The 25,730-nt window shown below is 46.6% G+C and overlaps 2 protein-coding genes across 2 annotated transcripts in view; one reads left to right on the forward strand and one right to left on the reverse strand.

The window, feature by feature from the left end:
• The window catches only part of TMPPE (transmembrane protein with metallophosphoesterase domain), a 32,425-nt gene extending 29,919 nt beyond the window's left edge, over positions 1-2,506 (reverse strand). Inside the window, exon 1 of the mRNA XM_037148341.2 lies at positions 2,382-2,506. The gene's annotated coding sequence lies outside the window, so the exon portion shown is untranslated. The remainder of the gene's footprint in view (positions 1-2,381) is intronic.
• CRTAP (cartilage associated protein) lies at positions 1,576-23,936 on the forward strand. The gene is made up of 7 exons (XM_037148342.2): positions 1,576-2,136; positions 6,575-6,724; positions 10,886-11,057; positions 15,130-15,258; positions 18,716-18,861; positions 19,888-19,971; positions 23,138-23,936. The coding sequence occupies exons 1-7, from the start codon at positions 1,666-1,668 to the stop codon at positions 23,189-23,191; spliced, it is 1,206 nt and encodes a 401-aa protein (XP_037004237.2). The 5' UTR covers positions 1,576-1,665; the 3' UTR covers positions 23,192-23,936.
• The last annotated feature ends 1,794 nt before the right edge of the window (positions 23,937-25,730 follow it).

A 25,730-nucleotide genomic window follows, 5' to 3' on the forward strand; every position in this document is an offset into this window, starting at 1 on the left:
GCAATAGCTGATCCTGGACTGCATCCTATCCAGGGGGAAAGTGCTATAAAAGACATTACTGGTACAGTGGACAAAACTGGAATAGGAAATGTAGGTTAAAGTCTTATGTCAATGTTGAATTCAATCATTATCTGTAGTTTCATTCTTAAGACTTAAATACTGAAAGATTAAGGGGAGAGTGGGCCTGATGTAGGCGACCTACCTTCAAATGATTCAGAAAAACATATAAAAATAGATAAAGGGAGAACGGAAATGCGGCATAACGTTAGCAATTTGTGAATCTTGAGGAAAGAGCATATGGGAGCTCTTTGTACTGTTCTTGCAGCTTTTCTATAAGTTATTTCAAAGTAAAAAGTTTAAATACTTTTTAAGTGCTAATTTTAACATTCCATCCATATTCTTCTTTTCCCACCACCCCCCCCCACCCAAGGACATTCTCTCATTAATTTTACAGAGAAAGAGAAAAACATCAATGAGAGAGAGAAGCATCAGTTCGCTGCTTCCTGTATCCACCTTGATGGAGAATCAAACCCACAACCCTTGGGTTATGGATGATGCTCAAACCAGCTGAGCCACACCTGCCAGGGCTCCATCCATATTTTTTGATGAGCACATACAAGTTCCTGTAGTATATTCTGAGGAGTGGAATCTCAGGGTTGCAAGGTGCTGCATCTTCCACTTGGCTGGCTAAATAGTTTACAAAGTGCTGCGGACATCCTTATTCCTTTTAGTTATCTTTTCTATCATGGAAAAGTAAGGTGGTCAGCAACGCTGCTGTCAAAGTGTAGGCCTTGGACCAGAAGCCTCAGCCTCAGCAAGGTGCTGATTGGAAATGCGAATCTCAGTATGATGCTAAGTGAATTAAGTCAGTCAGCGAAAGCCAGGTACCATATGATTTCACTTAGATGTGGAATCTAAAAAACAAAATTAACAAAATTGAAACAGACTCAGAGATACAGAAAACAGACTGGTGGCTGCCAGAGGGCATTGGGGTTGGGGGAGAGGGTTAAAAAAAAAGTGAAGGGATTAAGAAGTACAAATTGGTAGTTACAAATAGTCAGGGGGATCTCAGCATAGGGAATATAGCCAATCACATTGAAATAACTATGTATGGTGCTGCAAATATCAGGGGCACGTATTGTAAAGTATATGACCATCTAACCACTCTGCTGGACACCTGAGACTAGTAAATATAAAATTATACTGAATGTAAACTGTAATAAAAAATAACATTAAAAAGAGGTCATGAAAATAAAATTCTAAGTCATAACTATAAAAAATGCAGACTCTCAGATCCCCCAACCCAGACTTGTTGAATCAGAAACTCTTAGGGTACAGGCCAAGAACCTGCGTTTTCACAAATCCCCTCGGTGACTATAAAAGTGGCACTAATCTATGATTCATTAGGACAGCATCTGCCTTACAGGCCTCTGCCCCCAGCTCGAGTGGGACAGTGTGGGAGCCAGTGGTCTGCGCGCCCTTCCCAGGGCACCCTCTCCGTCAGGGCAGCTACGCCAGGACCCTCCGTTTGTTTGGAGGGGCGGCCGGACAGGGCGGGCCTGAAGCTGTCGTCTCCGCCTCCCAGGCATTCGGCCAGCCGCGTCTCGCCCTCCTTCTTCCTTCTAGCTCCTTTCCTTCCTTCCTTCCCTCCTTCCGCCAGGCGCGATGGAGCCCGGACGCGGGGTGGTCGTGGCGCTGGTGGTGCTGCTGTGCGCCGGTTGCGCGCTGCGCCCCGCGTTTGCCCAGTTTGAGCGCTACAGCTTCCGCAGCTTCCCGCGGGACGAGCTGATGCCGCTCGAGTCGGCCTACCGGCACGCCCTGGACCAATACAGCAGCGAGCACTGGGCGGAGAGCGTGGGCTACCTGGAGATCAGCCTGCGGCTGCACCGTCTTCTGCGCGACAGCGAGGCCTTCTGCCACCGCAACTGCAGCCAGGTGCCCGAGCCCGAGCCCGCTCCCGGCCTCGCCCGCTACCCCGAGCTGCGCCTCTTCGGAGGCCTGCTGCGCCGAGCGCACTGCCTCAAGCGCTGCAAGCAGGGCCTGCCAGCCTTCCGCCAGTCGCAGCCCAGCCGCGAAGTGCTGGCCGACTTCCAGCGCCGCGAGCCTTACAAGTTTCTGCAGTTCGCCTACTTCAAGGCAAGTCCGCCCCGCCCACGGCCCCGCCCCCGCCTTGGGCTCTGGCCCCGCCCCCTTTGTTTTGGGCCTTGTTCCACCGCCCTTACTGGACCCTGCTGTCTAACATGCAGTCCTGGCGAAGGACGCCTCCACATCCCGCTCCCTTCTTCGTCTTAGAGGTGGAAATATTTCAGCTGAGGCACAATTAACACATAGAACATCTAGCAAAGTGTCTGGCACCCGGCCAAGTGCCAGGTATTTGTTACCTGTTATTGGAAGGCAGATTCATCTTTTCAGTATATGCCATTAAAATCCTTTTTTCTCAAGTGAGTGGTGACTTTCAATAATCGAGCCAAAGAGGACCTGAAGAGCTGGCCAGTCCCTTTGAAAGAGGAGGAAATTGAGGCCAGGAAAGGGCAGGGCTCGTGGTGAGGACACGTCCCTGCCTGAGGAGCAGAATTTAGCAGTGATTCACCAGGGCTGGCATTCTCTGCTGTCTGTCTTTCATCTAGAATTCGACAACAGTCGGCTTCCTCCCTTCGGCTGCTTAGATTCCGTCTGTGATTGCTGGCTAAGAATAGCCACAAATTACAGTCCTGGATATACTCCGAGTCTTTACTCTGGGGACCCACAAGTTTTAAGAATGGACTGAACTCCCTGTTACTGGATAAAGAGGCTTGAACTTGGCAAGTCTTCACTGGGTTTTGCCAAGAAAGCCCGCTCAAAGTCCAGATCCTCTTTATCTAATTGAAGACGGTTTTTAAAAGGAATACATTGCATTTATTTTAATGACTCCAAATTAGATGCAGGGCATTGGCCAGACTCTGGAGGTGGAAGTTGGTTGTTTTGTTTTAACTTTGCTTTGAGTCTTTGGCCTGCAAGGTCTGTTTTTCGTATTTCCACTGAAACAGCCACGTGTATATTGCAGTCATATGAGTAATACAATAGCCCAAAACCCCAAGTGGAAGAAAAGCTGGGTTCTTTTATGCTTGGGTGCAGTTTCATAAAACATACCAGTTTTGTGACTGTTTGTCCTGGCAATAAAAAAAGTTTAAAAATGGAACCAGGAATAAGATTAATACATTTCCAGGACATTGAAAAATAATGGCCGGCTCATACAAGCACTATTTTTCAAGCAAAGAAAATGACTTGTTAAATTCTTTCCTTTTTTTTGTATAGCTTTTGGCAAAGACAGAACCAAAATTGAATCACATAATCTTTACTTGTAAGACTTGGGAATAACAAAAGCTCTGATTTCTTTAATGTGTAGATGAATTTGAAACAAGTGTCATAGGGAGGAGGGGAGGAGCATTTTACTCCATGTGCCCCTAAGGCCTGGGTTTTCTTCTTGATCTCTGCGTCCTCAGAGTTTAGGAAGTTCATCGCTTCTCTTCAAAACCCTTTGTAGGTCTTCTAACAATTCCTTAAAAGTCAGTAAAATACCATCTTGTCATAGTATTTTGAGATCTCTTATAGGGCAGAAAAAAGTTAAGAATTTCCTTAATAAATATTAAAATCTTTATTACTTCAACTGAAAATCACTGAGAAGGTGATTTTAGGTCGTGATATTGTATATTGTTGTTTTTTGTTGTTGTTTTCCAGTAATGATGTTTGTTTATATTTTCACGTTTGGTTTCTGGGTAGAGTGAAAATGATTGGTGACAGGCAGGTACATCCTCTCTGACTCCAAAAGGCAGAGGTAGATGGTGCGGGCTGCTGTGGCAGATTTGGGTAGATGCTCCTGTGCTGGGCCAATGCTCCTGTGCTGGGCAGGCCTGTGTTTCAGTGCTGAAGGACAAAGGCCAGATTGAACACATGGAGGGGGAAGGGGAGTTCAGACCATTAGAGAGAGGTGAGGAGGTGCGGATGTGCCCTCTTGTAGAGAAGGGGCCATCCTCCTGGCATGTAGCTCTCCGTCCCACCATGGATTCCATGTCACCAGCCACCTTAGGTTCGTGTCGCTGTCTGTGGGTTCTGTCTGTGGCTGCCATCTCCTTGAAATGCTCAACTTCCCCAAGGCCAAGGGAAAAATGGGGCCCAGCGCTTTATCAAATCCTTAACGACTTTGAGCAGACTGAGCCGGCCCCCTCGCAGGCACCCTTGTTCCATCCTTTGCCTGGATGTGGACTCTGTTCTTTCCCAGCCCAAAGGCCTGCCACCTCACTGATTTCAGAGTGGCTCGTTGGGCAGGTGGCCGGGGTCCTGTCAGGCCGGTGGCTCTCTCGGTCAGGAGCCCATGGCTGGGTAGGGGCTACCACCGCCTTCTCCAGAACCGGGCTGGGGTCTGCCTGGGGTGTAGCTGCCAAGAAGTGGCTTCATGTTCCAGCTGGCCGAGCCTGGGTTAAAGTGCATACCATCACTCTTTCCTCTTCAGAAAGGGGTTCCACTTTGTACATGCAGGTCCTGCGTGAGAGGCCTTAAAAATCCCACTCTGTGCCCCCTCTTTCTACATGCTCTTCTGGGAATTCGAGCATCTAATTGCATTGGCAAGTGCTGTCAAATGTCTGCGTTCATACCTCCTCCCTTCCTTCCGGCTGCCAGGCTGGCCTTTCCTGGCCAGGACTCGAAAGCTTTCTGTAGAGCCCTTTCCGATGCAGTCTGCAGGCTGCTGACCAGTGTCCCCAAAACACCAGCACAGACACGTGAGAGTCATCCCCTCCCACCACTCTCTATTGCAGCCACCGTCGTTGTCTCTAAGTGACGTGGCTCTGTGCCACCCTTTGATTCTCAGGAATTCAAGTGTGACAAGTGTCCCTTTTCTTTCTCTCTTCAAACCTGATTCTCATCCCTGCATCCAAGTGTCCCTCGGGATTGGCTGAAGGAGTCTCTGCGCACGTGTAGGGTGCCTCTCCTGCCCCCATCAGGTTGTGCCATGATTCCAGGGGACACTCGGAGCTGGGACATCAATGCGTGTGTGTGTGTGGGGGGGAGTCCTCTGGCTGTTGGTTGTGTGTCCACACAGGGAGGTGTCCATATCCCTGTCCTCCTGCCCTCTGCAGCCCCCCTTCCCACACAGCACCCCGTTCCTCCCTGAAGACCTCTGCCCTCCTGGGCTCTGCCCACAAGGGCACCACAGCTGCTGCTCCTTGCTTCTCCTGAAGCTGCCAAGGGAAACTTTTTAGGGGAGTCTCTCTTTCTCCCTCTTCTCCTTTCAGGCCAGCCGGCTTCTGCCCACCACTCCCTCTCCCAATTCTTTCTCTCCTTCCAATGTGCCAAGTTCCCTCAATGGCTCGGGGCTTTTGTCACATGAGTAATTTCTGCGTCTTGTCCAGAAATTACCTCCCATGAAGCAGTAAAGCTCAGAATCAGTTGGCCACTGCCTAACTGGAGAGATGAGAAAGGGGAAAAGAGAGCAAAAGATGGGTTACTTTTTATGACAGTATTATGTCGTCATAACGGTCATGTCCCAGTCATTGACCCTGTGTGCTGCCTTGTCCCGGGAAGTGTACCAAGCGCGAGGAATGATACAGCTGGGTCCTAAAAGGATCATAGTCTGGACGGGGAGAGAGACATGTTAGCTGCTGAGCCCACAGAGAGGTGTGAAAGCAGGAAGATAGAACATCGGGAACATAAAAGGCTCTTCATCGAGGTTGCTAGGAGATAGGGAGGACTCACTTCAATGTGTGGTGCACGAAGGCAGGGATGTCCCCCCTATTTTGTTTGTTGTTGGTTTCTAGAACAGTGCCTAGCATGTAGGGGGCATTCCACAAATACTTGCTGAGTGAGTGAGTGAGTGGCTGAGTGGAGAGAGGAGATGGCAGCAGTCTCTGAGGACAGTGAACAGAAGGTTCTGCGAGGAACTTGGGAACTTATCGGTGTGTCAGGTTTGGGCAGGAAAGATGTGGTCTAATCATTTGGGTGAGTGAAGGTGAGTCCCTTCATTAATAAGGCAGTGATGTACAGAGGCTGGTGACAGTGGCGTGTGACTACCCCGAGGCCAAAGGGACAAAGGAGACAACCTGGAAGGAGAGAGACTATATCGAGAGGGCCACCCTGAAAGGAGCTGTGACTTTCAGTTAAGGGACAAGAGCGGGCTGAGGTGACTAGGCAGGGAGGGAGCCAGGAGACTAAGTAACCCAACCTTATTCTCTTCCTTCCCTTTAGTCTCCTAGTGGGGTTCTTCATTGATGAACCCCACTGGAAGCTACAGGGCAAAGTAGTTGATTGTTACAGTTCACACCGTTCACAAAGGCCAGCACTCCTGGGGCACGGAGCCGGGTGGAGATGGGGGACAGTAGATGATGACAGGCCCGCAAGGCCATCTGGTCACTTTTAGGGAATAAACGCTTGTCCGAAGTAGCTGGACCAGGTCTTGATGGGCCGCAGAAGTTGCTGAACCCTCAGCTGGAAACATTGTACAGAAACAAGAAGTTACTGAAAGACCCAGTAGGCCTCGTTTTGCAAAAATCACTGCTCACCATCCATTGAGTTGCCTTTGTCTTTCTTCTTTGTACTCCAGGCAAATAATCTTCCGAAAGCAATCGCAGCTGCCCACACCTTTCTACTGAAGCACCCCGATGACGAAATGATGAAGAAAAACATGGCCTATTACAAGAGCTTGCCTGATGCTGAGGACTACATTAAAGACCTGGAAACCAAGTCATATGAGGTACAGCTGGAGTTCTACACAGTGGTCGGTTGCAATGTGAATTCTCGAAGAAAGTTCTAGCTATCGAAGGGCTTCTGGTGATTTTTGATAGCATTTGATGAATACCGTGAAAATAGAAATAATTGACTTTTTAGCGTTGACCCATTTAAGAATGAGATTTTGCATTCCACGATACTGTTAAAGCCACCTTTCCTTTAAATGCTATATTTTTAGAAATATGGTCATTTGATTGTTCAGTTTTTTAAAAATTATTTCTTATTGAATTTGCTATTACAGTTGTCCCAATATTTCCCCCTTTGTCACCCTCCACCCAACACCCCTCGCTCCCTCAGGCCATCCCCACACCATTGTTCATGTCCATGGGTCATGAACCTAAGTTCTTTGGTTACTCTGGTTCCTGTACTTTACATCCTCATGGCTATTCTTTAACTACTTAGTTGTACTTCTTAATTTCCTCACCTCTTCAGCCACTTCCCTATGCTCCTCTCCCACCTGGCAACCAGGAAAATGCTGTCTGTATCCATGATTCTGACTCTGTCCTTCTTGTTTGCTTAGTTTGTTTTTTAGTTTTGTAAAAAGATTTTAGTTATTTATATTTAGATAGAGGGGAAGGGAAAGAGAAAGAGAGGGAGAGGAACATTGATGTATGAGAGAAACGTCCATTGGCTTGCATACCCCCAACTGGGACCTGGCCCATAACCCAGGCATGTGCACTGACTGGGAATTGAACTGGCGACCTTTCAGCTTGAGGGCCAGTGCTCAATCCACTGAGCCACACCAGCCAAGGCAGTTCATTTTTTAGATTCAATTGTTGATGGATATGTATTTATTGCCATTTCATTGTTCATAGATTGATCTTCTTTTTCTTATTTAAGAAAAAGGACTTAAGTCCCTTTAACATTTTGTATAGTAATGGTTTGGTGATAATGAACTCCTTTAGGTTTTTTTTTTTGTCTGGAAGCTCTTTATCTGCCCTTTGATTCTAAATGATATTTTTGCTGGGTAGAGCAACTTTGGCTGTAGGTCTCAGCTTTTCATGACTTTGAATATGCCTTGCCAGTCTCTTCTAGACTGCAAAATTTCTTTTCAGAAATCAGCTGACAGTCTTATGGGAATTCCCCTGTAGGTAACTAACTGCTTTTCTCTTACTGCTTTTAAGATTCTCTATTTTTAACCTTTGGCATTTTAACTATGATGCGTATTGAAGTGGGCCTCTGTGCATCCATCTTGTTCGGGACTCTCTGTGTTTCCTGGACTTGACTCTCTATTTCCTTTACCAAATTAGAGAAGTTTTCTTTCACTATTTTTTTTCAAATGGATTTTCAATTTCTTGATCTTTCTCTACTCCTTCTGGCACTCCTATGATGCTAATGCTGGGCCTCTTGAAGTTGTCCCAAAGGCTGTTTACACATCTTCATTTTCTTCTTGTTGTTCTGATTGGTTGTTTTTTGTTTCCTTATGTTCCAAATCATTGATTTGATTCTCAGCTTTATTAATTACTGTTGTTTCTCTGTAAATTGTCCTTTATTGCAATTAATGTATCCTTTTTTTCTAACTGAATCGTGTTTATGCTATTGAGGTCCTCACTAACTTCCTTGAACATCTTTATAACCAGTGTTTTGAACTCTGCATCTGATAGATTGCTTATCTTCATTTTATTTAGTTGTTTTTCTGGAGTTTTGATCTAGTCTTTCATTTGGGCCATATTTCTTTGTCTCCTCATTTTAGCAGCCTCCTTATGTTTGTCTCTATGTACTAGGTAGAACTGCTAGGACTTCTTGTCTTGGTAGCATGGCCTAATATAGTTGGTGTCCTGTAGGGTCCAATCTGGGTACTTGAAGTATGCCCTCCATGTGCACTGTGTACACCCTCCTCTTGTAGTTGAGTCTGGGTTGCTGTTGGCAGATCAATGGGAAAGATTTACCCAGACCAGTCAGCTACAAGGACTGGCTGTGACCACTGACTACCAAGCTCTGTCCTCTGTGGAGGATCGGCTGTGCAGGGGCAGGGTGATGGCTCTGGCATGGCCTGTAGCTGTCCACTTGGTATACAGGCTCTGAGATTTCCCAGGTGGTTCAGGTCAAGGTCAGCCCCAACCTGTGTTTTGCCCAGGGCCACCCTGCCTGAGCTGTAAAGCAGTCTAAGAAGGCTGCTACTTGTGCTGGGCTTGGAGATTCCCAGGCAAAGTGAAACTGTGAATCTAGGCTGGTTGCTGCTTGTGCTGGGCCTGGGACCACTTAGCAAAGGGTTTGGAGGCTGGGGACTCACTGAGGCCGTCTATTGCTTGTTTGATAGGATTTAGGAACTTATGAAGCATGAGCCAAGACCAGCCATTCATATGGAAAAATCATGGTTAACAGTTTGGCTGGGCCTGTAAATTCAGTGGGACAGTCTCAGGGCATCTCCAGGGTGGGGCAAATAGTGTTGGCCAGGTTGATGGAGTGTCAGACGTGGCACCAGACGGCTGGCTCTACAGCTCTTCGGGGAGGACTCAGAAAGGGATAATGGCCTCTGCCTGCCTTTCTGTCTGAGAGAAAACTGTCCCTCAGCTTTTGGCTTGATGCCAGACACTTCAGTTCCTCCTCATACACCACTGGTGCCTTTCAAGCTGCTACCCTGGTGCTAGAGCTCAGAGAGAGGGCATGTGGGTTCTTTAAGGGGAACTGGTTGGGACTCCAGAAGTTTATTCCACCCAGTCAATCCCCACTGGTTTTTACAGCCACGGTTATGGCGACTTATCTCCTTCCACTGGGCTCCTAGGCTGGGGGGCCTGGTGTGGGCTGGGACTCCTTGCTCCCAAGATATTCCTCCCAAATTTTTATCCGTAGTTGTCTGACTTCCATTCAACTTGATTTCTGTTGGTTGTGAGTGATGGTTCTACGTTTTAGTTGCAATTTTGAGGTGGTTGCGAGAAGAGGGGAGCCATGTCTGCCTACACCGCCATCTGCCCCCTGTTTATTTCTTTTTTAAAAATATATTTTATTTATTTATTTTTAGAGAGATGGGAAGGGAAGTAGAAAGAGTGGGATAGAAACATCAATGTGTGGTTGCCTCTCATGTGTCCCCTACTGGGGACCTGGCCTGCAACCCAGGCATGTGCCCTGACTGGGAATCAAACCAGTGATCCTTTGTTTCACAGGCCCATGCTCAATCCACTGAGCTACACCAGCCAGGGCTGCCCCCTGTTTATTTCAAGGCCTGTCTTGGCCCCTCCAGGTTAGCGGGTTTTGACATGAATCCAAGATCTCCACTTATTTCTGGTGAGACTGCCTCTTTTCCTCAGCCCTTGTTATTTCTCTATTACCTGGTCTGGTCAACAATTAGGAGAAATTTTTTGAAGTTTCCACTGCCTGGCACATGGCCGCCCTCCCCAGTAATTGGAGCTGGTGTGTGGCCTTCCTGTTTATTACTTCAGAGCAGTGGTTCGACAGCTACTCTGAAGCTTCTATCTTTTCCTTGATTAATTTGTAAGATCAGCTTCACTGAGGTATAATTATGTAAAATTTAATTTTAAATTTGAAATATACAGTTCATCAGGTCTGGGCAAATATATGCAAGTCTGTAACTACCACCATAATCATGATACAGAATCTTTTCATCTCCCCTAAAATGTCCCCTCATGTCCCTTTGTAGTCAAGCCTTTGTCCCAACCCCTGACTCTTGTGTGCCACTGCTGTGATTTCTGTCACTGTAGTGTCTCCTTTATCCTTGAATCAACCCTGACTTTATTATTAAGTGCTTGCAAATTTTGTACTGAAATGAAATAAGAAATGTCCCATTGCCCTGGCCGGGTGGTTCAAATTGGTTGGAGGGTCGTCCCAGGCACCAAAATGTTGTGTGTTTGATCCCCGGTCAGGGCATATCCAGGAGGCAACCAATCCACGTTTCTCCCTCACATTGATGTTTCTGTCCCTCTCTCTCCCTTCCTCTCTCTCCAAAATTAATAACTATGTCCTCAGGTGAAGATTTAAAAAGAAGAAAAGGGTGGAAGAAACAAGGCATAAATTAGGTCACTAATTGGCTTCATATTTAATCAAGGGCCAGCGTGCTCCCTCCAGAATTAGTGAGAATGAAGCTCTGGGACGGTCCAATGCCTTTGGGAGGACAGGTGCGCCTCCCTTCCTGCCTGGGACTTTCATTAGCCTCCCCTCGTTCCCCTAGAGCCTGTTCATTCGAGCTGTGCGGGCGTACAATGGCGAGAACTGGAGGACGTCCATCACCGACATGGAGCTGGCCCTTCCCGACTTCTTCAAAGCCTTTTACGAGTGTCTTGCAGCCTGCGAGGGCTCCAGGGAGATCAAGGACTTCAAGGACTTCTATCTGTCCATAGCAGGTTGGTGGGGATTGAATCCCAGACAGCAGTGGGATAGCTGCCCATGGCCTCTGAGGTCCCTTGTTGAGTAGGGCGGACACCTATGCAGATCAGACGTGGCAGGGGCTTCTGGAGAGACAGGGAGTGTGATGTGCAAGCCCGAACCTGCAGAGGACTTTTATAGTATCAGCCCTGCCCGATTACAGATTCCCCACAGACTTCTGGAAAAATAAAAACGAGCTCATGAGTAACTCGTGCCTCGTGTTACTGAGATAATTCTATTGGTGGAATTTTGTCAGCACACAGAAAGGTATAATGAGCCTCTATGTAGTCGTCACTAAGATAACTTTTGGGAAAAGTTTTCTGATCATAAAAAAACTGTAGGCTCGTTATAGGAGGTCTGGAAAACACAGGAAGGAATGAAGAAGGAAAATGTAGAACCCCTGCCAGCAGTACCCCAGATTTCCCCAGGGTTTCTCTTTTCCCTCTGGTGGGCAGTGTCACTGCAGAACTTGGGCCACGAAGGGATTTCCAGAGTTGGCTGTGGGAGCAGCGACCCTAGAACTGCACCTGGTAACAAGGGTGCCCGGTCAAACAAGCCTGGGTGCGAGCTGGGTGCCGTCCGCCTCTCGGAGAGGCCCTGCGTCCTTTGATAGTTAAAGGCTCGTAGAAACCTTGTGGTTTGGGGTTATTGAATCGGGCTTTTTTATTTTTTTAATGATTTTTAAAATATATATATATTTTTTTGCTTAGGTGTCTCTTTTTCCACAGAGTAACTTTCTTTTCCTTGCCAAAACCATTTTCTTGTGAAAAATCTCAAACATTCAGAAAATAGAAAGATGAGCCCTGTCTGGTGCGGCTCAGTGGATTGAGCACTGGCCTGTGCACCGAAGGTTGCCAGTCGGTTGGTAGCTAGTCACCTGCCGGGCATGTTAGGGAGGCAACTGATGGATTGTTTCTCTCTCCCCCTTCCCTTCTCTCTTGGATGAGAATGAAATAAACCTTTAAAAAATGTTTAAAACAAGGTAACTTAAAAAAAAAACAACTCTTAACTAGATGCCAGGCCCCATTCTCTGTTTTCTATGTGTAGTGTCTCACTTTTGCAGCCGCGTGAGGAAGGCGAGAGCAATCTCCCCATTTTATAGCTGAGAAAGCTGAGGCATAGAGAGTATTGTGTTTATTGTCCTCAGGGGAAGGACTGGGATCTGAACCCAGGATGTCCGACTGCAGACTCTTACCTGTTAATGCTAATGAGATAGTCTGACCAGGTGGGGAGCATTATACTTACACTTTATTTTGTTTTCGATAGCCAAGACATGCACACCATCCAAACTGTGAAAGAGACAAAAGGCCGTGCTGTGACAAATGAGTCTCCTTCTGTAGCAGTCAGGGCCTGACTGGCAGTAGACGGCCCATGTCCACCAGGGTGGCTTACAAAGGGCTACCCACTGAAGTGTGGGTGAAGGAGACCCCAAAGGGCAGCGCAGGACCCCAGGGCTACTAGTCGTGAGCATTTTCACATAGGCGGAGGGGCGGGAGGAGGCACAGGAAGCTAAAAGGCGGTCTTGCTTCCACCACCCACTGCTCTTCTGCTTGTTCCACTCATCCCCAAAGGTAACCATTTTTACTTGCTTCTGGTTTATACTTCTAAAAGGTTTTTTTTTTAAATAAAAATAGGCAAAGATAAGTTATAGTTGATAAATCTCATATAGATAGGTAGATAGCTAGGTAGGTAGGTAAGTAGGTAGGTAAAGATATGTAGGGGATATTTTAGTTTTATTTTTAAATAATTTCAAATCTATAGAGAAGTTGCAAGAATGGAAAGAACTCTCATATACTTCTACCCAGATTCACTAAGTTTTAAAATTGATTTTAAGACAGAGAGAGAGAGAGAGAAACATCGACTCATTGTTCAACACACCCAAGCACTCATTGGTTGATTCTTGTATGTGCCCTGACTTGGGATTGAACCTGCAACCTTGGCATATAGAGGTGATGCTCTAACCAACTGACATACCTGGCCAGGGCCAGATTCACTAATTTTTAACATTGGTTGTGCTACTTTATCATCCTCTCCCTATGTGTGTGTGCATAACTGTTCTTATTACAGGACCACCTGGAAGTAGGTTGCACACCTCATGACCCTTGAACTTATAACACTGGAGTGTTTTTCCTAAAAACAATAATGCTCTCTGCATATCCACAGTGGAGTTATTACATTCAGGCAACTTAATATTGGTGCAATACTTTTATCCAGCTAATAGTCTGCATTCTAACTTTGTCAGTTGCCCCAATAATATCTTTTCTAGTCGATAGAAACTTTTTTGCCTGGTACAATCTAACCCAGGATCACGTTTCCTAATTATTTTCTTCTTTAGTGTTTTTTAATTTGGGGTAGTTCCTTGGCTGTCCTTTGTCTTTTAATGCCATTGATATTTTTTAGGAATTTAGGCCAGTCACTTTATAGAACATTCCTCGATTTGGGTCTCTATGATGCCCTCACGGTTATATTAAGGCTGTGCCTGCTTGGCTGGAACATTACAGGAGTGCCCTTCTCCAGGTACCACATTGCCATGTGCTTGGTGGCTGCTGGCCCCTGCTTGGTGATGCTAATTTTTAAGCATTTGGTTATGGTGTGTTTCAGCTTCCACCTTCTCCACAGTGTAATTACTATTTTTCCTTTTGAAAAGAATAAATAATTTGTGGAGAGTGTCCATCAAACTCTGTGTTTCTCCCCCTCAACCCCAATCCTCTGATTTAGCATCTATTGAGGCTTCTTGCCTGAGTCATTTTTTTCTATAAAAGGTTGTATATACACAAATCTGTTTTCCCCTTATTTTCATGTCTGCTTCTTTCCTACAGAATAGGTACCATACTTGATACACTGCTGTGTTCTTTATTTATTCCACTTAACCACATGTCCTAACAAGTACAGAGACATTGGGTCTTTTTTCTTTTTTAATTGGTACTGAATACATCATTGGTTGGGGTGGAGACAATATATTACAGTGTATTCAATGATCTGATGGACATTTGGGTTGTTCAAATATTTTGTTATTACACATAACATTGCAATGGGAAGTTTCAGGCTTTTTTGTCTAATAATGGAGGCGTATTTTTAAAGTCATCTTAAGTGGGACTGATTGTACAAAGAGTAAATGTTTCTGTAAATTATCTAGTATTTTGTTACCATTTTGCATTTCTACCAGCAATGTAAGAGAGTGCCTGTTCTTCTACAGTCTTTCTAACAAAATGTGCACCATTATTCTGGAGCCCTTTGCTTCTAGTTGCACCAAGGGAGAAAAGGCAGGGGCCAAGGACCACCTGCAGCATTCATTAGTTGCTGCATTTCACATTTCATTGGCACAGCTAGTCATGTGGCCCCTACTCAACTGCAAGGGAGGCTGGGAAATGTAGTCTTTGATATCTTTCTATGTTATTATATTTAGGTCCACCTATTGTTTTTCAAAGTTTTTATAGATTCTATTGTTGGTATGTATCATACTTTATTAATCATCATCCTATTGATTGTCATTTAGGTAATTTCCAAGTTTGTTTGCTGTTACAAACAGTGCTTCTGGGTGGCTATATCTAAAAAAACTTTCCCAGAACTAGACTGCTGGGTCAGAGGGTGTGTGTATTACAACCTTTGATACATTTTACCAAATGCTCTTTGAAAAACGTGTTCTTGCTTTGCTTCTACCAACAGAACACGAGAGTAAGTCTTACCACTTTCTCCCTAACACGGGTGTCAGCATATTTTTAAAAACTTGCCAATATAACAGTTTAAATTATCTTCAGTGGCATTATAGTTCTTAATTACAAATGAGGTTTAGCATCATTTCACAATGTTTATCAGCCATATTTATCATTTCTTCTCCTAGCATCTTTTGGACCATTTTTATACTGGGTATTTGCCTTTTCTTGTTAATTTTGAGAAACTTTGCCCATTAAAGATTTCAGTCTTTTATCATAAGTGTTGCAAATATTTTACCTTTATCACTGATATTTTTACCTTTATCCTCTGGGGGGTGGGGCAGAAGCATTATTAAGAAGGCGGTGCGGCTCTGAAAATGTGTGTGTGTTCTTTCAGATCATTACGTGGAAGTTCTGGAATGCAAAATACAGTGTGAAGAGAACCTCACGCCTGTCGTCGGAGGCTACCCAGTGGAGAAATTTGTGGCTACCATGTATCATTATTTACAATTTGCTTATTATAAGTGTAAGTAACCCTCCTCTTTGAAATCTTGGGCATGGTACTTAATCCTTCTAAGACTCGGCTTCCCCCTCTGTGGAAGAGAGGTCACCCTTACCTATGGTTTGGAGATCAAGGTTACATCATCAGCATGGCCTGGTGACTCAGGGCACAGACCCTGGAACCTGCCTGGGTTCAGTTTCTAGCTTTACCAGTTACTTGCTTCTCTGTGTCTCAGTTTCCTCATCTGTGAAGTAGACATAATAGCACTCAGATTGAGATGAGGAATAAACCAGTTGATTGACATGGCTCGGAGGGTATTCACGCACTGGCACACGGCAAACTCTGTGTCAGTGTTTGTTCTTTCTGTCGTTACTTCCCTTACTCCCCATCACGGGCCTTGCTTTTCCGACTGTTAGGGTTTCATTCCAGTCGGCTCTCCCTTGGCCTGAAACTGGAGTTTGTCAGTCAGAGTGTTTTCCAAGGGGACACAGGGAAACAAATGCGAGAGGGGAAGTAGTTTAGGGGAAGTGGCCCTCAGTCGTCAGAGCCGGTCTTTTTGGTGATCCTTCTCTTCCCTTCACAGGCATTGCCGAGGTACTTGGCAGCTCAGTGACAGCATGGGGGTTGTTGGGGACAGCTGCTCAGGGAACTCCGTCGTTCTACTGATGAAATGCCTCAGTGGCAGGGGACTGGCTGGGCTCCCCTTCAAACTCAGGGGCAGCTGGCCTTGGGCATTCATGGAAGTCCCGGGAAGAGGGACAGGTGACCTTGACTTCCATAGCCCTCCTTCCCCGTTGTGGACATTTGTTCTTGGTTGGGCTCCCTCTCGCTGCATCGACCACCTTCCTTTCTATCCCGCCTCCTGTCCTCTTTGGGGCAACACTGAAAGACTTGCCTGCTGAAGGTGAAAAGAAAAAAATTTTTTCTCTACGTATATAAATTTTTTAATTGTTCATTTTTGCTTCTAGTCAAGTTTGGTAACTTGCCTCATTCAGGAGTGAACTTGATCTTCCGGCAGCCTGATGGGCACCTAAGGACCCAATGAAAAGCTCTGCGGTTTTAGTTGGAACATTTCTGAGATCAGCCAGAGAGTGAGGTGTGTCTTAAACAGGCGTCCTGCCCCTAAGTCCCCATCCATGGGTGGCAGGAATGAGGACTTATTTGTAGCAATAACCCTGGCACCAGCTCTGTGGTAGGGGATTATTTAGCACAGAGGACTAGAGTCATGTTCTCCGTGATCTACAAACATGCTTCCACATGAGACAACACTGAGCACACAGTAGGTCCCCAGCAAATATTTACCAACTACACTCTAGTGTTAAGGGGATAGTTTCCTATGTTAAGGGGATAGTTTCCTACTAGGCGGTGTTTTCTTGTGAAGAGCCCTCTTTTTTATTTATTTTTATTTTTTTACAGATTTTATTTATTTATTTTTAGAGGGGAAGGGAGGGAGGAAGAGAAACATCCATGTGTGGTTGCCTCTCATGCGCCCCCTACTGGGGACCTGGCCCACAAGCCAGGCATGTGCCCTGACTGGGAATCGAACCAGCAACCCTTTGGTTCTCAGGCCGGCACTCAATCCACTGAGCCACACCAGCCGGGGCCCTCTTTTTAAAATATAAGCCATTGATTGGTGCTTTCTTTCAAAAAGGCTTGTAGTCCTGGCTTGTTGCAGCAAACCAAATATCCGGGAGCTGTATAGAGAAACAGAGAGGCAAAAAACCCATTCCCTGCTCTGTCCCCCCACCCCCCACCCCAGTGCTAGACAATTGCTTTTGTTCATCCACACTTGGAAGAGCCTGTTTTAATGAGAATGATGAAAAATATGTACACGGTTTAAGAAACAGCTTACTATGAAAACTTTAAAACACCGTAGGGAGGGTGGGATAATAAACTTCAGTCTGCCCACCACCAGCTTCAAATTTCACCAACACATTGCCGATCTTGGGTTCACAGTTTAAATATTTTCAGTTGGATTAAAACATAACCTAGTTTTTTCTTTTTTAAAGATTTTATCTATTTGTTTTTAGACAGAGGGGAAGGGAGGGAGAAAGAAAGGGAAAGACATCAATGTGAGAGAAAAACACCAGTTGGTGGCCTCTTGTGTACACCCGATGGCGGACCGACCCCACAGCCCAGGCACTGGAATCGAAACTGGAGACCCTTTTGCTTTGTGTGATGACGCCACACCGGTCAGGGCATGTAACCTGGTGTTTTTATTTCATTTTCATGAAAATCTGTGCTGGCGTTTCACTGAGCTAGCCCCCTGCTAAACTTTGAAACGTGGGAGGATGCATCAGGGCTTGCTTCTGCAGGCACAAAGCCAGAAAACAGGGGGTGTAGAAGTGTTCCAGGTACTTCCAGACTCTGGCAGCTCGCGGGTCTTCTGAAATCCCCACCTGCTCTCAACATCGCCCACTCTATCAGAAACTGTGGCAAAGACTTTTAAACACTGGTAACCAAAACATCTAGCTTTGCTTACTCCTCTCCAGGAAATCTTTGCTTATTAGGGAGATAGATACACAGTGTGAGCAAAATTTGCTTATCAATATTGACTTCATTAAAGTCTGCTATGTCTTTTTGAGGACAGGCCTTGTGGACATACCTTGGCCCTAAGACCCTGGTTTTAAAGTTGTCATTACCAGAAATAGCCACTGGGTGGCATGATTTATTCATACCCAGGCTTTGGTTATTGTGGTCAACCAGAGTTTGAACAAAGGTAGTGTTTCTGGATTATAAATTGGAGTAGATTGGGCCAGAATGAATACCCAGGGCCTTGTGACTTGTCACTTCTTCTTTCTTGTCCCCTACCCTTGAGACAAATACCAACCCCTGCAAAACTTCTATGCTAAAGGTGCTGTGGTAGGCAGGGCAATTCTAGGGAGGGAGGCTGGAGGTGGGAATCTCACTTCCAGGAAATTAGAAGACCAGGTGGGTTTTCAAATTTCTTGCAGCCCAGATTGTCCACCATCCTTCTGAGTTTCCTAGATTTGGTTTAGCTGTCGGAGGGCCCACCTGGGTCTGAGGATGGTGGTATCATCCAGATGGGACCTAGGTGCTTGGGGACCTAGATGTGGGTGGCGGTGGGGGGCGCAGGCGGCTCGTTTGCTAAGCACATTCTTTCTAACTCCCTTAGCTCCTTGACAGTCCAGGTCTTGGGACCCAGCCCCCTCTGGTTCTAGGGGTGTGAGCCCAGCTCCAACTGCCGGAGCTCGAGGTGGAACGTGGTGGGCATTTCTGCACAGGCCTATCTGCCTAAGGAGGAGCCTGCATGTTTCGAAATTCCAGGCTGCCAGGGAAACCCAGTCTGTGACCTGCCACCCAGGGAATGATCCTGGTTGGTTGCAGGCTACCCACTGTCTGCAGGAGGGACTGCAGAAGGGGCTCGTTCGCACCCTTTTCCTGTAGGAAGCTGCACTGGAAAAAAGGGTGACCCGTGAGGGCCACTGATTTCCTGTCCCTCTTTTCTGCGCCCCCCCAGTGAGCGACCTGAAGAACGCAGCCCCCTGTGCGGTCAGCTACCTGCTCTTTGACCCCAGCGACCAGGTCATGCGGCAGAACCTGGTGTACTACCAGTACCACAGGGACAAGTGGGGCCTGTCCGACGAGCACTTCCAGCCCAGACCGGTGAGTGTCCGGGAGCCATCTCGGCTCCGTGTCTCCCATCAGTCTTCCTTTCAGGAGGTTGCTTCGCACCTGAAGACACAGGGCTGTTTGGGAAATAAAGGAAACTAATGTCTTTCCCTGTTATCATCTTTTGACATTTTACTGCTCTATTCTGATTTTTAAACCAGATTTCAAACATTAGAGAAGTATTTTACTTAGAACGTGAAATCGCTCCATCCTTCCACACCTTCTCCTCATCCCCTGCCTATAGCTGTGCTTGAGTCATCTGTACAGCGTGAATTCTCTGATTTTTACAGAATTGGGCTCATACTTCACACACAGCTTTGTGCCCTGCTTTTGTTTTAATTGAATTTCCTGGGGTGACTTTGGTTCCCAAAACCATGCAGAGTTCAAGGGTACAAACTCACCGGGACATCATCTGCACACCTGCACCCCTTGGCCCAGAAACTTGCTTTGTCTTTCTAAAGATTCATCAGGAACATTGTCCAGGTCACGCCCACACGCCTCCTTTGTTATCACTTGTAACTGCATCACAGTAGGCTCGTTAATGGATGCACCATCATTTACTTCCCATGATGGACGAGCTCAGCTTCCCATGTGTTTGGAACACCGTGGGTTATAATTACATTCAAAAGGTCTTTTCTAAATGATCTTTGTTCTTAACTTGCACTTCCCTTGGGATTTCTGTGTGGCGTCCTGGTTTGCCGGTCACAGGTCTTCCTTCGCCCCTGCCCCCATGACTTCCTGCCCCCACGCACGCCCCTCCCCTCATACATGTCTCATTCACTAGGGGCTGGCCACTCTTTTTTTAAAATTGAGACATAAGTCAAATACAATAAAATTCACACTTTTAAACTACATACACCACAGTTATATTATATTCACAGAGTTGTGTGCCCATGACCACTATATAATTTTAATTATTTTCCTCACCAACTCCCCCCCCCAAAAAATTCCTATGCCTCCTCCCAGTTCTACCATAAAAAGGTTGGTCATACATACTCTTCTCTGTCTGTGTCCGAACAGGAAGCGGTTCAGTTCTTTAACGTGACTACGCTCCAGAAAGAGCTGTATGACTTTGCAAAGGAAAATATAATGGATGATGATGAGGTAAGTTTTCATAGTTAGCACACATCTGGCTAGGAGAAAATATTACTCACGTCTTCGCTGAACATCACTGGAAGGCGAGTCATCCCTGAAATAAGAAACAGAAGGGGGACCTTGAGACACGCAGTTTCTGTGGGCGTGTTAATGAAAGTCAGAGCACTGGCGTGGGGAGGACGGGCTTTCCAGGACCTCGGCTGAAGGGCCGCACCCCCCAACAGTGGGATGGTGCGATGCGCCAGAAATCGAGAGCCGTCCAACCATCTTTTTTTTACTTTATCGAAACACAGTGAATTTTCAATGACTCATCATGCTGAAGACACTTGGAAACACCCATCCTGATTTTTATAGGAGGTTATCTTTTTTTTTGTCAATGAGGTCCTTGCTCTAATCCTGACGCTCACTCAGCTGACTCCTTTGTCGCTGACGGAGTAGTGACTGTGTGTGTGGCTGGGTGGCCTCGTCCCAGTGAAGCCATCATTAGGGGTAGCGTTTAGAGAGCTGCGTTTGGAGCAAACTGGGAAATGCTCCCTAAGACAGCTGGGACATGCCAGCCCTCGGAGTCGGAAGAGAGCTGTGAGCTTTTTCAGGTCGGACCCCTCACTTCATGGGTGAGGAGCTTGGGGGACAGGAAAGTTCTGTGAGTTGCTAGGCCAGACCCGGGGGCCCCCTGCCTCCACATCTGCTCTTCCCACTGCCCCGGGTTCCCGTGAAACAGTGCTAAATAATGCATCATCCCAGAATTTGATTTCTGGGCATGAATTTGCGTGGGATGGACATATCCCTACCATTCATTTAATTCCCCAGAGCCTCAGTCCCTTACGTATAAAAGGGGACTAATAGTACGGACCCCACAAGGTTGGGGGAATGAAACACTAGGTTGTCCATGGACGGGCTCTGTGAACTAGGGAGTGAGACTCCTGCTGTGGGTCTCGGGCTGGGTTCCACTGACCCAGATTCTGAGAGTCTCAGTAGGCTGCGAAGGAAGAGGTGCTACCGACCTTCAAACAGAGTCAGCTGCTGTGGTTTGTAAAGTGGAGGAAAATATCCTTCCGAAAAGAGGGAGGAGTTGAGTTTCCGATCATCCAGAGACAAGCTACTATTGATATTTTGGTATATATGCTTCCAGTTTTTTCTGCACATTTCCCAGCATATATTTATTATAAACTCAACTGTAATTATATATCATGGCTGTTCCATTTAACACTGTAATATGAGCAGTTTTCCTTGTTAAGTTTTTTCTAGAGTAGCTTTATTAATATATTGTTCACACACTATAAAATTATTCTTAAAGTATGCGATTCAGTGGGTTTCAGTATATGCATGAAGTTGTACATGCAACGTGACTATCCAGTTTTAGAGCATTTTCATCTCCCCAAAAAGAAACCCCAAGCCTATTAGTAGTCACTTCTCTGCCCTCTGCTCACCTTTCTCTCACCTCTGCCCCCAGCCCGCGGCAACCCCGAATCTACTCTCCGTTTCTGAATTTACCTCTTCTGGACATTCCATATGAAAGAATCCCATGACATGTGGTCTTTCATGACTGGCTTCTTTTACGAAGCATACGTTTTCAAGTCCAGCCATGTCATAACACGTATCATGTTATATGTAAAAATTCCTTTTTATTACTGATTAACATTCCACATTCATGTGCCACGTTTTGTTTATCTGTTCCTCTGTTGATGGCCATTTGAGTTGTCTCCGCTTTTTGGCTGTTTTTGAATAATGATGTTATGAACATATTTGTGTCCAAATTTTTATTTGGACAAAAACGTTCAGTTCTCATGCCCAGGAGTATATACCTAGGTTTATAACGAGGAGTAGAATTGGTTGGCCACTGCTGGTTAACTCGTTGAGAAATTGCCAGATCGTCCCCACCGGCCTCGTGGGAGGGTACCAATCTGCTACCTCACCATCAACACCATGGCCTTGGCCTTCTCTATTATAGCCGCCCATCCTCGTAGGTGGGAAGCCGTGTCTCACTGTGGCTTTGATTCGCATTTCCCTAGTGACTAATGATGTTGACCATCTTCTCATATGCTTATTAGCTGTTTGTGTGTCTTCTCAGGAGAGCTGGCTCGTCTATTCAGACCTTTCGCCCATTTTTTAATCAGGTTACCCGTCTTTTCACTGTGAAGTTGTAGTGGTTCTTTTTATGCTCTGACTGTAAGTCCCCTGCCGGGTGTATGAATTGCAGATATTTTCTCACAATCTGTGGGTTGTCTCTTTCATTTTCTTAATGGTGTCTTAACACACAAAAGTTTTAAATTTTGGTGAAATCCAACTTATCTGGTTTTGTTACTTGTGTTTTTGGTGTAATATCAGAGAAATAAATGATCGCCTAATCCAAGTTCACAACTCCTATGTTTTAAGATTGGTATAGGTTTAGCGCTTACATTTAGAACTACAGTCTATTTTGAGTTAGTTTTACATATAATGCATGCACATCGACATGCAAAAAACCTGACTGCTAACGACATAGTAAATGCTGAAACAGAACATTTTTCTTCTAAGGTTGGGAATAGGATGAGAATGTCCACTCTCTCTCTTTCTATTTGACACTGTGCTAGAAGTTTTAGCTAGGGCGGTTTGCAAAGAAAAATAAGCAAAAGCCATCCAGATTGGAAAAGAAGTAAAATCACCATGATATTCATAGAAAACTCGATCTCGTCGTTCCCACCGTCAGGCTGAGGATGTTCTCTTCCTACTTTGTTGGGTAGTTTTATTGTGAGGATTCAGTAAAGCTCTCGCATATCACCGATGAGGAAATTACTTCAGGAAAAGAACCCAGATCCTGGTCCTTGAAAAGCTCGTGGGCTGGTGATCAGGGAGGAAAGGAAGGGACAGTCTGTGTTCCTACGGCATGACTGCTGATGGCACGGCAGAGGCGTGGGGAGGGAGGCACTGAGCAGGGTGTTTCGGAGGCTGGACTGCCCACCTCACGCTGGCCATCTGTGGGGGCTGCAGAAGGCTTGACTCCAAGTTCACATGCAGTGAAAGCCAGGTGCCTTCCCAGGGAGAAGCCCGGTTCTCGGCCCAAGAACTAGGGGGAAGGCTGCTGCAGCCCAAGCAGCAGGCAGCTGGCAGTGGCCCCTCAAAAACAGTCTCTGCTCACCAGCACCCCTAAAGCTGGGCAGCCCGTGTAACAGAGGTGTCCTGTTGTCTCTTACAGGGGGAGGTTGTGGAATACGTGGATGACCTCTTGGAGCTGGAGGAGACCAGCTAGTCCACAGCAGCCAGAGAGACTTCCCTTTGACGTTCAGGAAACACAGATTCTTCGCCTTCCCTTTCCCCGTAGCCCAAGTTGTTGATACCTCAAAGCCTTCTCTTTACTCTGGGAAGTGAAAGGGAAGCCCCATCTCTCACTCCACATAACAAGGGGTGAGCCTGCCTTCCCCGTGACCCCACCTGCCTCCCCCTCTTCACACCTGTTTTCTCCATGTTCATACCTGCCTTTCTCGCCACTGTGGTCGGAAGGAGAGTCTCTATTTGTTTCTCCAGAAAAACTTAATACTATTTTTTAAATAAGAAAAATACTCCTAAAAGATGATAAATTGTGAAAACCTACTTGGACCTTTCTGCTCTTCCAGATGTTAGTCTTTTTTACCCCTGTGCCCCCATCCAGGAAAGCTGGTGGAAGACAAGGGCTAAACTTCCACACGTCCGTGGCGGTCTGCACGTGGTCTGACCTGCACCATTTCTGGCACCCCCTGAAAAAGAAGTTGGATGACGGCGTGCAGTGCAGAACTATGGCTTTTGCTCCACACATTTGCATCTCCTAAGTCCTATGGTGGTTGGTCTGTTCCAGTTGAGGAAAAGACCCAGTTGCCAGGCACCACGTTGGAAATGGCAGAAAGCAGAGGGAGTCTTGTTTCATGTGTTCCTTCAATAAATATTTATTGAGCACCTCCTACGTGCTAGGCATTGACCTGCCAACTGGAGATTCTGCACAGAATAAAAGGAAAAAAGTCTCTGCCCTCACAGAGCCTGCATTCTACAAGGAGAGACGGACAGCAAGTAAACAGGAGTAAATATGGGGAGGGTGTCAAGGGTGATAACTGCTGTGGAGAAAAATAAACCAGGCAAGGTGGTAGGGGAGCCTGGAGATGGGGCTGCAGTTTTAAGGAGGGTGGTCACGGAAGGCTTCTGGTGACAGCAGAGCAGAGACCACAGGGAAAAGCATTCTAGGCAGAGGGAACAGCACGTGCAATACTTTCCAGGGAGAACACGCTTGCTGTGATCAGGCACCAGCGAGGAGGCCCAGGAGGTGAGTGGGCAAGGGGGAGGACAGAAGGACAAGAGGCTCGAGATGTGTAAGTATGGCAGAGTGGGGGGAGGACAGATGGCCCAGGGCCTTGCTCAGTATGTAGGGCCTTTGGCTTCTCTAACCGGGGTGGAAGCCCCTGGAAGGTTTGAGCAGAGGAGTGCCTTGACTTCCATTTTGCAATGATTATTATGGCCATCATATTGTCAAAACCCTGAAAGCGAGTAAAGTGGAAGCAGGCGTATGGGTTGGGAGGCTCCTGCAAAATTCCAGGCAGAGGGAATGCAGGCTTGGACCTGGGAGGTAGTCATGGAAATGATGAGCTAAATGCTCAGCTTGTGCCTTTACTTTGACAGCAGGGCCAGTAGAATTTGCTAACAGATTGGATGGTGACCTCAAGGTTGTTGGCCTGATTAACAGATAGGATGGAATTGCCATTTCTGGAGATGGGGAAGATGGGGGGATGGATAAGTACAGAATCTAGCACAAAGCAGGCTGGGTTTGGGGTGAGAGGTTCAGGCTGCAAGTGAAATTTGAGTTTTCTCAGGCCTGGTCTGCTGCAGAGCCCGAGACAGGGGTCTGGATGCATGTGGTTAATTGCCATGAAAGCCTCCATCAGTTAGTTGTTGACTGTGCCTTAGCGGGGAGGGGGTGCCTTTGAAAACAGGTGGCTTGGTTAGCCCAGTTCTCTGGAGAAGGGACTATGAACCACTGGCAGCCAACAGGCAGGCCCAGAGGGAAGGTGGGAAGGCAGGAAGGATGGGGGTACTGGCCCTGTGAAGGGACCTGGGAGGAGATCCACAGTGCCCACTACTGAACCATCTGCATGTAAATGGTACTTGAAGCCAGGAGGCTGGATGGGGTCATCTTGACTGTATATATTGCGAAGCAAGAGAAAAGGGCCAGGGATGGAGCCCCTGGGTCCCCTGGGCCACGAGAAACCCACTGAAGAGACTGAGAAGGAGCTGCCTTCAGACTGAGAAGAGACCGAAGGAAACAGGAGAGTGAGGTGTTCTGGGATTTGAGCTCCTGTCATTCAGCTTCATTCTCTCCGCCAATGAGCTGCTTAGTCTAGTTGGCACGCTCCGGGGGATGGAGGCAGGAGCAGACAGGACTGTTCCACATTGGTCTAGAATGGACTGAAAGGGCATTGAGTTTGGGGTCTTCAGTGTAGGGTTGATGAACTGCCAGTGGGAAACACATTTTTGCTTTTTCAGGCTTCCTTTCCCCTCATCTCTCACTATTGCAGCCTCTGGGAACCTGAACGTGCCTTATTTCTCCTTCGGTCCTATCCTGTGGCTTCATCCCCTTTCTCCTGAGAGCCCTGCCTTTTTCACTTTTGCACTAAGTCCTCCTGTCAAGATCTTCTAGGCTACCCAACTATTGTGGCTTTGGCTGAACTTGCCCAGGGGGCTGTATGGCCAAAAGAGTCCGTTATTGCCGTTAATGAAGTCCAAAGTCAAGGCACCTCAGCCCAGTGATGAGTCAGATCCCCTATGGC

This window comes from Artibeus jamaicensis, unplaced genomic scaffold, assembly GCF_021234435.1.
Source record: "Artibeus jamaicensis isolate MK-2021 breed Jamaican fruit bat unplaced genomic scaffold, CSHL_Jam_final contig_519, whole genome shotgun sequence".
NCBI lineage: Eukaryota > Metazoa > Chordata > Mammalia > Chiroptera > Phyllostomidae > Artibeus > Artibeus jamaicensis.